Here is a 16751-nt window from a genome sequence, read left to right on the forward strand (position 1 = left end):
GTTGTCAGAAAAAAACCTACTTCATTTTGTTTCTTCTAAGAACGGCAGTCTATGCCTTTGAGAAACCTACCAAAGTTGGGATTACCAGTTCAGATGGGTACATCATCATATTTGATATCATATATGAACATATATGATACTGCATCATATTTGTTCATCTTCCAGATTCTAAAGTATGTACAAAATGCAACTGGATTTACAGAAATATCTTACCTACACTGAAAGTACATTTAAAAGTTTTTTAAAACATACAAGAATACAAACAAAAATAAGTTTATTTACAAAAAAATACAATAATTACAAACAGTATAAATTGAGATGATTTCTCCTCTTCCTGTGACAGAAAGTTAAATAGCCTTTACTTTCAAATGAAGGTTTCTGTTATATAATACAGTGATCTGCTGCTCTTGCTTATGCTTTTCTAAATAATTCCAGCCCTGTTAGTGATATGTACATGGGTCATTTCCCTCAAATCTTCCTTCCAGTACTGTGCACAAGTCCAACACAACTGGAACAGAACAAGGTAAGACAGCATTGAACTGAAAAAGCTTTACCCCAACAGTACAGTGTGATTCTTAAGTATTAACCTAGTGGTTTAGAACTGAAACCATAATTTTTGGCTTAAAAAGAAAGTCCACTATGATTTTTAATGGGCAGAACAATTCTACTACAGCCAACATCACCTGGCTAGCTTTCCACTTTTGCCATTTAAGAAACAGATTTCTATAGTATTCAATTCTGTATGCTCTTTGTCTTACGGTCTCTAATCAGAGTCACTGCTGCTGCTTGAGGAGTCCGTTGACATAACCTCTACATCATCCTCGTTTTCTTTGTTATGCCCTGGAGGTTCCAACAGAAAGTCATGACTGTGGTTTGGTGGTAACATGTTCATCGCCATGTCATTTGACTGCCATGGATACTGTGGAGCAAGGACATCTGGACAAAAAGACGCACACATGAGAACATTTCTACTAACGATTCATTCACTTCTTCTTCTTTCCTTCATGCAAATACTTTGAAAATTTTTTTAAAGGTTAGAAATCAAAATATACATTTGGCCAAATTAATGATCAAACTTATCAAGGAAAAATGTGATGTTTTAAAAAGTAACTAGAATCTATGATTTATTTTTTTAAATCATACTTTCCTACAGTCACTATTCAAGACAGTCACAATTTCAAATCAAATGTCTCCTCTATATATATATATAATGCACGTATATTAACAATATGTAATAGGTCATGTATAGTACTTTCTATACATTCTCTCTATATACACATTATAAATAGCTAATGTGTACTATACTAAGTATTGCAGTTTAGGCTGTCTCTAAGCCTCCACTCTTCTCCCTGAACCCTAAACACAGTTCTCCGCCAGCAGCTACAGTGTTCGGCTCTGCCCGTAGAGGGCGCTGCAGGGACTCCACAGGTGGTGGTGGTGGTGGTGTCACCAAGTCGTGTGCCCAACTCTTGAGACCCCATGGACTGTAGGCTACCATGCTCCTCCGTCCATGGGATTCTCCAGGCAAGAATACTGGAGCGGGTTGCCACTTCCTTCTCCAGAGCACTTCCCAACCCAGGGATCAAACCCAGGCCTCCTGCATTGCAGGCAGACTCTACTGACTAAGCTAGGAGGGAAGCCCACAAGAGGAAAAGGCTTCTTCCCCTACTAGGCCTGCACTCCCTCCTGTGGTGCCTGGTTGATGTGCAGGATGTCAGCGGCATCCCAGCTGGATGGGCTGGTGTAGTTTCAGTCTTCTGCTGGGACTGTACTGACACATGGTACAATCACAATGAGAAAAATGAGGTGATACTAAGGGAATCTAAGGCACAGTGAACTCCCAGTTTGTCTTAGTTAACAATGTTCACAAAAGCATTTTTAGTAACACAGGGACAGCCTGACAACAAAACATTAAACACTGAAAAAGCATTATCTAGAGTACATTTTTAGCAATGTAAAAAATACAGGGTGGGGCTTCCCAGTGGCTAGGACTCTGCCTGCCAATGCCAGTAACGAGGGTTCAATCCCCGGTCCAGGAACTGGGATTCCACAGCGGGGCAGCTGGGCCCGTGCAGCCCAACTACTGAGGCTGCTCTGTGCTCTGCAACGAGAGAAGCCACCTCAATGAGAAGCCGGCTTGCCGTTAACTAAAGACAGCCCACGAACCACGACAAAGACCCAGTGGAGCTGAATAAATTTAGAATAGGTATTTTAAAAAATACACGGAAAATCATGAGATATGTAAAACATTAAGTGACTGCCCAAAAAATTTTTTCCTTTCTTACGCCTTTTAGAAAACTTTTAAAAAGTTCTACCAGATGAAAACAAGTAGACTTCTACGTGAAACCAGAGGGGGTCTGAAGCTCAGAATGAGCTCTCATAAAAAACATACTCTATTTAGTTAGTAAAAAGTCCATTAGAAGCTTTGTTATTCACTTAGTTAATTTGGGGGTTTTTAACAAGTATGTTCATGTGGTATCCTTTAAACTGAATACTTCTTACTCTGTTTATAAAGTATGGTTCATTAAAAAAAAAAAACCATGTCTGGAGCTTAAGTTAATGAGAGGCCTAATGCCTGAGGAAAATGGCACAATATCACCTTATTCTAATTTCTTGGGGCTTCCCTTGTGGCTCAGCTGGTAAAGAATCCACCTGCAATGCGGGAGACCTGGGTTCAATCCCTGAGTTGGGAAGATCCCCTGGAGAAGGGAAAGACTACCCACTCCAGTATTCTCACCTGGAGAATTCCATGGACTCTCTAGTCCATGGGTCGCAAAGAGTCAGACATGACTGAGTGACTTTCACATCACATTCTAATTTCATAGCCTCCATCTAGAACGGTCTTAAAGGACAGGAAGCAGAGAGCAGCATAAACTGGTAGTTAACTAACTCTAGCAACTAAAATCGGAGAAGGCAATGGCACCCCACTCCAGTACTCTTGCCTGGAAAATCCCATGGATGGAGGAGCCTGGTAGGCTGCAGTCCATGGGGTCGCTAAGAGTCGGACACGACTGCGCGACTTCACTTTCACTTCTCACTCTCATGCATTGGAGAAGGAAATGGCAACCCACTCCAGTGTTCTTGCCTAGAGAATCCCAGGGACGGGGGAGCCTGGTGGGCTGCCGTCTATGGGGTCGCACAGAGTCGGACACGACTGAAGTGACTTAGCAGCAGAAGCAGCAACTAAAATAAGATGGGTCCAGACCCTCAAACTTGTTCAACAGCCAGGTCTTTGTCTTCATCATCATCTCTGAAAAAAAGCCTTCATCTCGAAGTACTGTTCTGATGAACACATACCTGGCAGTCTGCCCGCTGCAAGTGCGTCCCCTGGGAGATGGCCGTTCACTCCATTAGTGGAAGGGCTGTTCATCTGACCCAGTAATCCACTTCTCATCTCCAGATCGGTTGGGTATGGTCTCCGTGGGTCCCCTAAAATACAGCCTGCTTTTAATTCAATCACACACGGAAATATGCTTAAATACCTTCTTGGAAATACTGATTTTCCTTGGTTCACTTTGAAAAACTCAAGCCACATTTTAAATTTTGGAATATTAAAGTCATCTTATCAATTGCTATTAAGAACATGTTAAAATTTTAATTACATGTATTTTTATATCTTTAGATCTTCACAATAACACTATATGAAAATTGTCATTTCAGCAACCATTCCAAATGACAAAATTATAATCCTGATTCCTCTAAATTAAAACCTTTTCCTAATAACCTTTTTGTCATGTCATTTAAAGACTAATTCCTGGGGACTTCCCTGGTAGTGCACTGATTAAGACTCAGCTTTCACTGCAGGGGCCTCAGGTTCCATCCCTGGTCAGGAAGTAAGAGCCCACATGCCACACAGTATGGCAAAAAAGACCAATTCCTATAACTTTCAGGCAGAGAATCAGAAGCCAATGATGTTCATTTCCAAACATGAAAGCACACTGTTTAGTTCTGGGCTGATGAAAAGTTGGCCAGATGTGAACCAATACTGGGGTATTTTCTCACCAACTCTAAATTATTTACCCTCCAAAACTGCAGCCACCCTTAATGTTTCAAGCTGTGGCAAAACACCACTGTCAGGAGTGACTAAAAATAACTACTCCCATCCTCCCAAAAGGCTGGAGCTCTACGCGAGGTCCCTGGCTGTCAATACACGTTGCAGTTTCTCTCTCCTGTTCCTTAGTTTCTCCAGCTTTCTGCAGCCTGTGCACCTGCTGCCTGGTGTCCAGTGCTTCATCTTTATACCCTAAGAGGTGGGATTGTCTCTCAGGCTGGAGCCCTTGTGGAAATCCCTCGAAAAAGTTGGCTTCTGGCCAGCCAGGGTTTTCCAGGTATACAAATACAGCTTTAGAATCATCACATATTACCTTGTATTTTAAAATATATACATTCTATATTTAAATCTTTTCTCCTATTTTATGTATAGCTAACCTAAGAATTTTCACAACCACCATGTATCTAGTAAAAAGAGAATCATTTTTACCTGGGACCCAGGTCAGTGGGGCGCACACAGCATTACTTGCACTAATCCTATGTGCATACTTAATTATTTCTTCAGAGGAAATAGCACCTAAGAGAGTCAAGAGGAGTTTTAACACTTCAGCCTACTAACATACAAGTTTGTCAGTGCATATGTCACAGTTACACTTCATTTAATACACTTAATTTTATTACACTTAATACATACACTTCATTTTTTATATTCATAAAAAAAGTGCACGTAAGTAGTAATATGTATAGCATGGCCTAGTTTTACTATTATTATTGTCACATATGTATTACACATCTAAGAAAAATCTCGAAGAACACACATCAAACATTAACAGCAGTTAATCTAAAATAGGAAAAGAGGGAATTTAGATGTAAATCACACCTACAAATCATGAAAAGCAAATAGCCAAGGTTTTCATTACAATTCTGACTTTTAGTATCCAAACTAAAAGATCCAAAATGGAAGCCTTTTAAAGAGAAAAGCAGGACAGGACGAGAAGGCAGGCTGAGCGTCTCCCTGCACCACCAAATGGGCACACCCCAAAGCCTTACTCAGTTCTGACTTCATGGTGCTTTAGTCCTATTCGAGTTGTCCACTGCATGCTCTCTCATCCTCTATCCCATCTTTCAAGGTCCACCTCAAATCACATTGTTTCCAGCCCATATTCTGTTCTCCCAACAATGTAAAAAACCCACTGTCTTTATTACACATTTAAGTAATAGCCATACTTCTTTATCTCATTTTGTAACCTGAAAAAGGACGTGACACCTCCCTAACAATGTCCAGCACAGGGCTGTAACATAGCAGACACTTCACAATAGAAATTCATTGGAAACTTTTTAACAGCATGACATGACTACCATTAATACTCTCATCAGTTTCTTGAATGGAGAAGGCAATGGGACCCCACTCCAGTACTCTTGCCTGGAAAATCCCATGGACAGAGGGGCCTGGTGGGCTGCAGTCCATGGGGTCGCTAGGAGTCGGACACGATTGAGCTTTTGACTTCACTTTCACTTTTCACTTTCATGCATTGGAGAAGGAAATGGCAACCCACTCCAGTGTTCTTGCCTGGAGAATCCCAGGGATGGGGGAGCCTGGTGGGCTGCCGTCTATGGGGTCGCACAGAGTTGGACACAACTGAAGTGACTTAGCAGCAGCAGTTTCTTGAAACCAAAACTTAAGTCTTTCAGAAAGTCATTTAATGTCCCCACATTACTAACCTTTCCTTGCTTTTTCTATTGACTTGAGTTTTTCTTTTGCTTGGTAAACAGCTGTTGCCTAATTTAAACAACATTTTAAAAAGAAATACAGATTATTCAGAACTATACCAAGTCCAGTTTTTGGCCTAATTCACAAAATCATTTATCCCATAGAAACAATATATAAAACTTGGAAATCCCCACAATTTATTTATAATATTCTGAAATACCACTTGGGTATCATTTACATCAGCTATAATTAATGAGAAAAATACCATATTTATGTATTTATGAATTAGCCTCCATTCACAAATTAATTGTTGGAAACAAAACATAAACTGGATTATTCGCTACCATTTTTGCTTTATGTCTTCTATCATAAGAATGCAGAAAACAGACCAGGTACTACTCCCAAAACAATCCTTACATCTGGTTCAAGGATAAAACACCAAAACACTTTTTTTTCTAGTTTACAAGGTAAGTTTGTAGGCTGAGAGTGTCACTCACTTACACATTACCAATGCATAATGACTGTTATAATGAGCTCTTCCCCTTCCCCCCTGGGCAAAGACAAACTCAGGGTAAAACGAGGCTGACCCTAGCGTGTGCATCCTTAGCCGTAACACAGCGGGTAAAAGCAGGCAGGCAGAGGGATCTAGGTTTAAGTTCCGTGTCTCTACTTTTACCCTCTTGGGCAAGATAGGTATTCATTTAAAACCATGGTTTCATCTGTAAAAATAGAAAAATGGTACTGACCTCATAAAACTGTTAAGATTAAGCTAATACACTAGTGTACCAGGGGGCACTAGTAAAACTGTCAGTTGCCATTGTCTTAACTCACAAGATTTATTCTTTTTCTAGCCCTCATGTTCACTGTCTTTAGAGAAGAGCCTGCAAAGTCTGGTCCGAATGAGAATCAAACTCAGCTCTTCCTGCAATACCACCACATAACAATTACGTAGGTCAGCACTGAGAGAAATAACTGAACAAATAAATTGTCTCTTTGAAATAGTAGAACAAGAAAAACTAAGAGTCCTCGACATATCCAAATCCCACCTCATTTAAGATGGAAGATGACATAAATTAATGTAAATTTTAATCAATTTATAAAATTGGTATATATTTTTACTGATTGCAAAATTTCTAAAACTGAAGATTTAGACTATTAATAAATGACACTTATATGAGGACAGGATAAAAGTAAAATGTCATACTTCTGTGAATTCAATCATGTGAAATCTTTAAATAATGAAAATATGGTTCTAAAGAAATGCAGAGTATCTGAAAATCATTAAAAAGTGAATGACATGGTCTTTCATCTAATGAAAGTGACAAGTTTGGTTAGATTTTAGACTGGAGATTCAAGTTTTCTGCCACTTCAAAATTCTGAAAATAGGTTTATTTTTTGTAAATAGAGTAAATAATAGCCCTTTTTACATTAAGAACCAGCCTCTATCAGCTTACCAGTATCTGTTCTGCTTCCTTTAGCTGTTTTTGTAGTTGCTGAATATCACTGTCTCTCTTTTCTACTTCTTTTTCTAAAACTTGCATTTCATGATGGATTTTTCCCTGATTAAGTGCCAATTTCATTAGTTCCTGAAATTCCCCATCTCTGTGAATTAACAACTCCAGGACCTGTGAGATAACAGTTGGTTAAAACAGACAACAGAATACTGAAGAACTACATTTCCAATGAAACCAGCCACACGTGAACTGGCAAGTCCTCAAAATCTTAACACCTTCAAAGTATTATTTTCTAATCATTATTAGAAATAAAAATAGCGTATCTATGATTATTTTAGAAAGATTAATCAAGATTTTCTACTTTTTCTAATTATATGCTATTCTTTCATACAAAAGAAATCTTTCAGAACTAGCAATATGCCAAAATGAGCAGGCTTATTCATTTCTCAGGGAAGGCAAAATTTGAGATGATTTTAGTTGACAGCCCTGGCAACCCACTCCAGTAATCTTGCCTGGAAAATCCCATGGACAGAGGAGCCTGGCAGGTTGTCCATGGGGTTGCAAGAGTCAGACACGACTGAGCAACTAAGCATGTATGTATGTTAGCTGACACCGGGAACTGAACAGACATTTCTCCAAAGATACACAAAGGAACAAAACCAGAAGCAAAGGCACCCAATATCACTAATCATCAGGGAAATGCAAATCAAAATCACAACTGGATATTGCCTTGCACCAGCTAGGTGGTATCGTCAGAAAGACAAACGATAACAAGAGTTGGCAAGAATGTGGAGAAAGAGGAACCCTTAGTACACTGTTGGCAGCGATCTAAATTAGTGCAACTACTGCGGAAAACATTCCAGTAAGTGTGGAGGACACTTAAAAAGTTTAAAAAAAAAAAAAAGAACCACCATATGATCCAGCAATTGTTTCCGGGTATTTATCCAAAAGCAATGAAATCACTACTTGCAAAAAGATATCTGCACTCGTATGTTCACTGCAGCATTATTCACAATAGCCAATACATGGAAGTAATCTAAGTGTCCATGAATGGATGAATGGAAAAAGAAAATGTGATGTAGATCTATACACATGCACATACACACAAAGGAGTATCATTCATCCACAAAAAGGAAATCCTGGCATTTGGAATAATATGCATGGACCTTATAGAACATCACATTAAAGGAAGTAAAGTCAGACAGAAAGACATTGTATGATCTCAGTTACCCGAGGAATGTAAAAAAGCCAACACACAAGAAAAGAGCTCAGGTTGGTGGCTGCCAGAGGGAAGGGAGTCAAATGGGTGAAGGTGGTCAAAAGGTACAAACTTCCAGCTGTCAGACAAGTGAATTCTGGAACTGTAACGTACAGCATGGTGACTTTAAGTAAGAACACAGTACTGAAATCTGAAAGTTGCAGAGTACATCTCAGCAACATGAAGTTCTTAAAAATGTGCAGAATGCAACAGACATTTTTCCAAACACATACAAATTGCCAACAGGTACATGAAAAGGTGCCACCTCCACCTTCCTTGCAATTTTCTTAAATGGTCTTATCATAAAAAAGACTTCCTTGGAAATCCAGTGATTAAGACTCTGTACTTCCACTGCAGAAGGTGCAGGCTGGATCCCTGGTCAGGGAACTAAGATCTCGCATGTTAACTAAACTTATAATGGTAATTTTGCAATGTGCACGTATATCAAATCATAATGATATACGTATTAAGCTAATCCAGTTTAATGTATTAAATATATTTGTATCAAATATATAAACATTAAATATATATAATTAAATATAAAGAAGACATTAAATATATTAAATAATGTATTTAATATCACATAATTATATGTCAACTATATCTCAATTACATCTCACCTAATGATGCAAAAAAATCCATTTAAAAACTGCAATTAATAATTTAATAGTCTGATCTTCCTGTTCTCACACAAAGTAAACATAAACAGGAAACTGAGGAAATGACGCAGGTTTTTTGTTTTTAATTCAAAAAGAAACCACTTACCTGGTTCTCCTCTCCAGACTGTAGCAACTTTTGGTTTCTTGAAATTGCCAGCATTTCTATAAGTTCTCTATAAAACAAAAACAAAGTCTGCAAAGTAAACACAACAGAGGCTCTCTTATCTGACCTCCACCCAGCCGATGTGCGGGACTGACAGCAAGCAGACTCAGAGCTCCTGCCCCACAGGCCCTCTGACTGGACTTCAGCTCTCACCAGCACAGCGCATTCTCACCAAGACTCAGCTGTGCTCATTACCAGCCCCATTTATTCAAGTTTTACTATTACTATAATTATATAAATCAATATGGAGTAGATAAACACAAATCAAGTATGACTGTGAACAGGCAGAACTGTTTCCATAAAAACCTAAGCTGGGAAATACTCAACAGAGGTGTTACAAAGGAAAACTGTATCGAACCAAGAGAAGTCAAGTCATAAAAACTCAGCAAGAGCCTGCCCTAAGACTGCCTGATGAGTGGCCAAGGGCTCATTTCACTTTAAAGAAACTGAAGGAGAAAACGCAGATGATGAATTAGGGGTGGTTTATGCAAGAAAAACTCCTGCTCCATCAGGGGTCTACAAATCCAGCCCATCTGTGGTTTAGGTAAGTAGCTATTTTAGGAAGACAGCCACGCCTCTTCATTTATATATTGCCAAAAGCTGCTTCCCATGACAAAGGCAGAACAGAGTAGTTGTGACGGAGAACTTCTGGCCTGCACATTTTTTAATTAACCAAACAGGTATCAGCTAAGAGGGATTCTTACACATAATAAATCATACATTTCTAGAATGCTTCTCTGTTAAATATGTTAACTTTCCTATATGAAAAATAGTAGAATGATTGGGAGGAAATGTGCAGCAGGCATTTTCTATTTATACATTAATTTCAAAATCGATGACAGATGGGACAATTCAGGAAAGGACAGCTTCACAATTAGCCGCCTGACACTACTGGTCAGTCCGGTTTGCACCTTTTCATCTTCATTTTCCATTTTACCTTCATATTCCCACCATCCACCTTCCTCTCACTAGCCTCAGGCTATTTAGTGGATGGTACCGACTGGACTCAGTATTTCCCACTACTACCTCCCTCCCATACACTACTACGTATGAATTAATTAAAGCTAATTAATGAGAAAAGTGGATAAAGGGGTGAAAAGTTCATACATTCAAATATTTCCTGAGTGCCTATTATGGGTCAGGCACTTTCTAGATGATCTGAGTTATAAAAATGAATTAAATGCAGAAGTCAAGAAAATATATAAACCAGAGTTGACAAGGATTAGGAAGAAAATTAAGCGGAGTGTTACAGCAGAAAGTGTCAGGGAGGTAGTCTGGCTACTTACACTGTGTGGTCAGGGGAGGTTTCTCTACAGGGTTATCTTTGGAGTAAAGCATGAACTAAACAAGAGAAGCCGGCCAGCAGATGTGGGAGGAAAGAATGCTTGTCAAAGACACAGCCAGTGCATCAGCGCACAGACGGGCTTGAGGAAGCACACCGGAGGCGCCAGGGAGGGCACAGAGCAAGGACGTGAGGGCTGCACCGTGTGGGGCAGGAGCCCCAGCCCGGGGAGAACTCCGAGGTCATCACAAAACGGAAAGTAAAATGCACAGACGTGTAGTGCCCTCTAGTCATCCCGAAACCATACCCTTCTCCTTCCCCACCCTGTCCCTGGAAAACTCTTCCACGAAACAGGCCCCTGGTCCCGCAGAGGTTGGCGCCTGCTCGTGCAGGGCCTTGTCGGTCAGGTTAAAGGATCAGTATTTCACTCCAAGTGCAAAGACAAGTTACTAAATTGTTTTAAACAGGAAAAGGACAGGACCTGATTCATGTTTTTAGACAATTACTGAGCTATCTGGAGACAAGACTGTAAGAAAGCTAGAGTGCGAATCAGGTCAGGTGGTCTTTGTAGGAGCTCAGGCAAAAGAATGACACTGGCTTTGACTAGGTCCTGGGCATGAGGATTTAGTCATGGAAATGGGGAAACCTGGACAGATTTAGGGTACATTTTGGAGGCAGAGCTGACAGGACTTGCTAAGATGACCAACTATTTTAGCCCATTTCTGTACCCCTTAATGAGATGAAGAGTTGGGAACCCCTGCCCTAAATGCAAGCTGGCCTCTGGGGGCTGGGCTGGGGGTGGCCGTGGGGAGCATGGTGTGAGATGCTGAGAAAGGAAGTACACAGGGCTGACCAAGAACTCAGGCACGGACATCAGGGCGTGGATTCAAGTCCTCTACTCCTTTCTTCTTGTGCGACCTGGAAAAGATGTTGGGATTGCCTATACGGTGGATCCCTCATCAGCCAAATGTAAGTAATCACAGCGCTACCATAGAGAGTGATTTTAAGGAGGTGATGTCCGTATGTATCTGAAGGACTTAAAACCCTGGCACCCTTTTACACTGTTGGCTGGAATGTAAATCGATATAACCACTATGGAGAACAGTATCGAAGCCCCTTAAAAACTAAAAGGGGATTTCCCTGGTGGTCTAGTCTGCCTGCCAATGCAGAGGACACGGATCTGATCCCTAGTCAGGGAACTAGGATCCTACATGTGTGTGTTAGTAGCTCAGTTGTATGACTCTTTGCGAACCCAGGGACTGTAGCCCACTAGGCTCCTCTGTCCATGGAATTCTCCAGGCAAGAATGCTGGAGTGGGTTGCCATTCCCTTCTGCAGGGGATCTTCCCAACCCAGGGATCAAACCCAGGTGTCCCACACTGCAGGCAGCATTATGCCAATATAAATTTTCATCAGGAGTCAAAATAACCAGAGAGAATGTAGGGTGGGAAGCTGTAACCAATGGCGTTGGACTGGAATTGTTATAATAAATCATAGATAGCCATTTCAAGACCTTGGAGCCATACATGACTCCCTAAAGCTAAAAACAGGCCCTTGAAGGAAGAAAACATGATTAAAAATTAGAACTATGCATCCATATACACCTGAAATATGTAACAAGTATGCCAGTTCTATTTGATACAAATTATTTGGGTTTCCCTGGTGGCTCCAATGGTAAAAAGTCTGCCTGCATTGCAGGAGACCGGGTTTCGATCCCTGGGTCAGAAAGATCCAAATTAATAGGAATCAGAATTCGGAGGCAAATTATTATAGCCCTTAGTTGAAATACTAACACATTCCTGACACTACATCTTAACCAAATTCCAATTGAATAATCCATGACGAATAGTATACTGGAAATAGTAGTGAACTGCGAGTACCGGACACCACAGTTCTCATCTCAATTCAGCCACTAACTAGTCACACATCCTGAACCAGGATCATAGTAAATACCCAGCAAATGGGATGTTAAATCCAGGAACCTAACTTCTTTGAATCTCTATTTCATTTGTAATAGAGATCACTGGATTAAAAGATCCTACATGTCACAGGGCAACTAAAACCATGTACCACCTACTGAGCCCATAAGCACAGAACTCACCATGCTTTGCACACGAAACCACAGCAATTTGAAGCCTGTGAACCACAGCTAGAGAGTGATCCCCGCTCACCATAACTATTAATACAAATAAGTAAGTTAATTTTTTAATAAAACTAAAACTACCATGTGATGCAGCAATCCCACTCCTGGGCATATATCCAGAGAAAACTGTAATTCAAAAAGATACATGCACCCCAGTGTTTGCTGCAGCACTATTTACAACTGCCAAGGAAATGGAAGCAACCTGTCCACTGACAGAGGAATGGATAAAGATGTGATACACATACACAACTGAATATTACTCAGCCATAAAACAGAATGAAATAATGCCATTTACAGCAACAAGGATGGAACAAGGCATTATCATACTCAGGTGGACAGAAAAAGGTAAGTATCATATGATATCCCCTATATGTGGAATCTAAAAAAATGAAACAAATGAACTCATTTACAAAACAAAAACAGACTCAGAAAACAAATTTAGGGTTACTAAAGGGGGAAAGTGGGAAGGAGGAGGGATAAATCAGGAGGTTGGGATTAGCATATACACACTGCTCCATACAAAACAAATCATCAACAAGGATCTACTGTATAGAATAGGGAGCTCTACTCAATACTCTGTAATAACCTATATGGGAAAAGAATCTGAAAAAGAACAGATACGTAATAGATAAAAAAAAAATCTTGGTATTCTTCTAAAAGTTAAATCATTAAAGACACGTTTCCTGTAAGCTTAAATTATACAAAATGTCCCATCTCGGGGAAGCCTGCCTCCCAGGTAATGAGCATTAAGCTAAAATACCTTGTTTAACTCACAGGAAACATCCTGACCAGGCCCACCCTTGAAGGACTGCAGGAAGAAATTAACAATTCCCCTCCGGAAACTGTGGGAAACATTTGATTTGCCTCCCCTCCTAGTATAAAAGAAGACGGAATTCTAACTCAGACAGGTGGCTCTTTAGGGCACAAGTCTACCATCTCGGTTTGCTGGCTTTCTGAATAAAGTCGCTATTCCCCTGCCCCAACAATTCATCTCTCTATTGGCCTGTCATGAGGTAAACAGTAGGAGCTAAGACTGGATAACTGATATATACACACACACACACACAACTGAATCACTGCTGTACACGTGTGTGTGACTGTGTGTGTTGCTTAGTCGTGTCCGACTCTTTGCAACCCCATAGACTGTAGCCCACCAGGCCCCTCTGTCCATGGGACTCTCTAGGCAAGAACACTGGAGTGGGTTGCCATTTCCTTCTCCAAAAGGAACTATAGAAAGAAAGTGAAGTCGCCCAGTTGTGTCCGAATCTTTTGTGACCCCATGGACTGTAGCCTACCAGGCTCTTCCCCCTATGGAATTTTCCAGGGAAGAGTACTGGAATGGGTTGCCAGTTCCTTCTCCACTGTACACCTTAAACTAACACAGGATCTGACTACACCGAGGACAGGCCTTAGGGAGGCTCCGCGCCACAATCACTGTTGACACAGACGTTCCTCTGGGTCAGTGGTCTCTCGCCAATTACACCAAGCTCCTCCTCGTAGTACCCCTGGGGACCGTTTCCCAGCGCGCAGCACCCACGGGAGTTCCTTATACGTCTGTCGAGTGTCGGTGGACGAAGGGACCCACACCCGGCGACCTCTGACGTCCGCTAAGATTCCCATATTCTGGAGATCAGGGTCACTATCAGTATTAAGATGGACGTGAGTCTGAGCAAGCTCCAGGGGATGGTGAAGGACGGGGAAGCCCGGCCTGCTGCAGTCCATGGGGTTGCAAAGAGTCGAACACGACTGAGCGACTGAGCAACAACAAAGAGGGCTCTTGACCCCGAGTCCCTGAGGGTTGCAGACCCACTTCCACCGCGCTCGGGCACTGTCCCTCGGGGCGCGGCCCTCCCCTTCGAGCCCCGGGGAACCAGCCCAAGGCAGGCCGGTGGTCCCGACTCAGTCCTTCCGGCCCAGCCGCAGCAATGGCCTGGGGCCGACGGCCTCACCTCGACAAGACCTCCAGATCTTCCAGCGCTGACAGCAGCCGCTCTCGCGTGCTGTTACCGCCAGCCGCTCCTAAGCCGCCGCCCGGCCGCTCCTTCTCCTTCTCGCCGCTCGACGCCGCCGCCATGGTGCCCACGGGCAGGCGTGCGCGCAGCTGCGCACTGGCGACGAGAGGCGGGCTCGGCCGGCGGAAGGAAGGATCGCCGAGGCAGGGAGGAGCGGCGGGCCAGAGCGCCCCCTGCTCGCCTGGCGGTACGCTGAGGGCGCCAGCGCCCCCTGCTGGTCAGTGAGGGCTTCGCCTTCCACCCCCTGATTCAGTTCAGTTCAGTTCGGTTCAGTCGCTCAATCGTGTCCGACTCGTTGTGACCCCATGGACTGCAGCACGCCAGGCCTCCCTGTCCATCGCCAGCTCCCGGAGCTTAGTCAAACTCGTGTCCATTGAGTCGGTGACGCCATCCAACCATCTCATCCTCTGTCGTCCCCTTCTCCCCCTGCCTTCAGTCTTTTCCAGCATCAGGGTCTTTTCCAATGAGTCAGTTCTTCGCATCAGGTGGCCAAAGTATTGGGGTTTCAGCTTCAGTTCCAGCCCCTGGAGGCAGAGCCAAACTGAGAACTGCGGGCCAACACGGTCAGAGTCTCCTAGCCTGTGCTTAGTCGCTCAGCCCTGTCCAACTCAGCGTCTCCTAAGCCTTAAGTTATTCAAGCAGGAATGGGAAGCTTCTGCTCAACGGATTTTCAGCATTTGAAGGACTTACTTAATGGCCTGCCTCTGTTTCAGTTTCTTCGTGAAATGTGCAGCGGGGGCGGGGGGTGCGGGGGGGCGCTCCTCTTATTAACTTCTCTCCTAGTCTGCGTTTCCGTAACGCTATTCCCATTCTCCTGTTTGGGCTCTCAGGAAGGCTGTAAGAAGTTTAGGGCAGGAGCCAAAATCTATCATATTTTCTTCCTTTTTTTCTTGGTGGTAAAATACACTTAGCATAAAATGTACCATTTAACCTTGTTTAAGCGTACAGTTCAGTGACATCAAGTACCTTCATATTGTGCTACCATCACCACCATCCTTCTCTCAGTTCAATTCAGTTCTGTCCCTCAGCCCTGTCTGACTGCTTGCGACCCCATGGACCTTTGTTGTCAAAGTAATGTCTCTGCTTTTTAATATGCTGTCTAGCTTTGTCATAGCTTTTCTTCCAAGGAGTAAGCGTCTTTTAACTTCATGGCTGCAGTCACCATCTGCAGTGACTTAGGAGCCCAAGAAATAAAGTCTCTCACCGTTTCCATTTTTTCCCCATCTATTTGCCATGAAGTGATGGGATCAGATGCCATGATCTTCGTTTTCTGAATGTTGAGATTTAAGCCAGCCTTTTCACTCTCCTCTTTCACTTTCATCAAGAGGCTCTTTAGTTCCTCTTCACTTTCTGCCATAAGGGTGGTGTCATCTGCATATCTGAGGTTATTGATATTTCTCCTGGCAATCTTGATTCCAGCTTGTGCTTCTTCCAGCCCAGTGTTTCTCATGATGTACTCTGCATATAAGTTAAATAAACAGGGTGACAATAAACAGCCTTGAGGTACTCCTTTCCCAATTCAGAACCAGTCTGTTGTTCCATGTCCAGTTCTAACTGTTGCTTCCTGACCTGCAAACAGATTTCTCAAGAGGCAGGTCAGGTGGTCTGGTATTCCCACCTCTTGAACAATTTTCCACAATTTGTTGTGATTCACACAGTCAAAGGCTTTGGCGTAGTCAATAATGCAGAAATAGATGTTTTTCTGGAACGTTCTTGCTTTTCAATGATCCAGCGGATGTTGGCAATTTGATTTCTGGTCCTTCTGCCGTTTGTAAATCCAGCTTGAACATCTGAAAGTTCACAGTTCCCGTATTGCTGAAGCCTGGCTTGGAGAGTTTTGAGCATTACTTTGCTAGCTTGTGAGATGAGTGCAATTGTGTGGTAGTTTGAACATTTGGGGGCATTGCCTTTCTTTGGGATTGGAATGAAAGCTGACCTTTTCCAGTCCTATGGCCACTGCTGAGTTTTCCAAATTTGCAGGCATATTGAGTGCAGCACTTTCACAGCATCATCTTTCAGCATTTGAAATAGCTCAACTGGAATTCCATCACCTCCACTAGCTTTGTTCGTAGTGATGCTT

The 16751-nt window shown here is 42.3% G+C and overlaps 1 protein-coding gene across 2 annotated transcripts in view; it reads right to left on the reverse strand.

Annotated features, from left to right (window-relative positions):
• Positions 1-257: 257 nt before the first annotated feature.
• MED4 (mediator complex subunit 4) overlaps positions 258-16751 on the reverse strand; it is a 45545-nt gene continuing 29051 nt past the window's right edge. The window contains exons 1-7 of one of the 2 annotated variants that reach the window (XM_005908143.3): positions 14609-14770; positions 9179-9245; positions 7156-7326; positions 5713-5770; positions 4481-4567; positions 3298-3429; positions 258-936 (exon numbers count right to left, since the gene is read on the reverse strand). In XM_005908143.3, the coding sequence (XP_005908205.1) occupies positions 764-936; positions 3298-3429; positions 4481-4567; positions 5713-5770; positions 7156-7326; positions 9179-9245; positions 14609-14733 (813 nt within the window). In that variant the 5' untranslated portion in view covers positions 14734-14770 and the 3' untranslated portion in view covers positions 258-763. Of the gene's footprint in view, positions 937-3297; positions 3430-4480; positions 4568-5712; positions 5771-7155; positions 7327-9178; positions 9246-14608; positions 14771-16751 lie in introns of those variants that run through there. The other variant, XM_070380297.1, reaches the window with a different exon arrangement.

This window comes from Bos mutus, chromosome 12 (assembly GCF_027580195.1).
Source record: "Bos mutus isolate GX-2022 chromosome 12, NWIPB_WYAK_1.1, whole genome shotgun sequence".
Classification (NCBI taxonomy): domain Eukaryota; kingdom Metazoa; phylum Chordata; class Mammalia; order Artiodactyla; family Bovidae; genus Bos; species Bos mutus.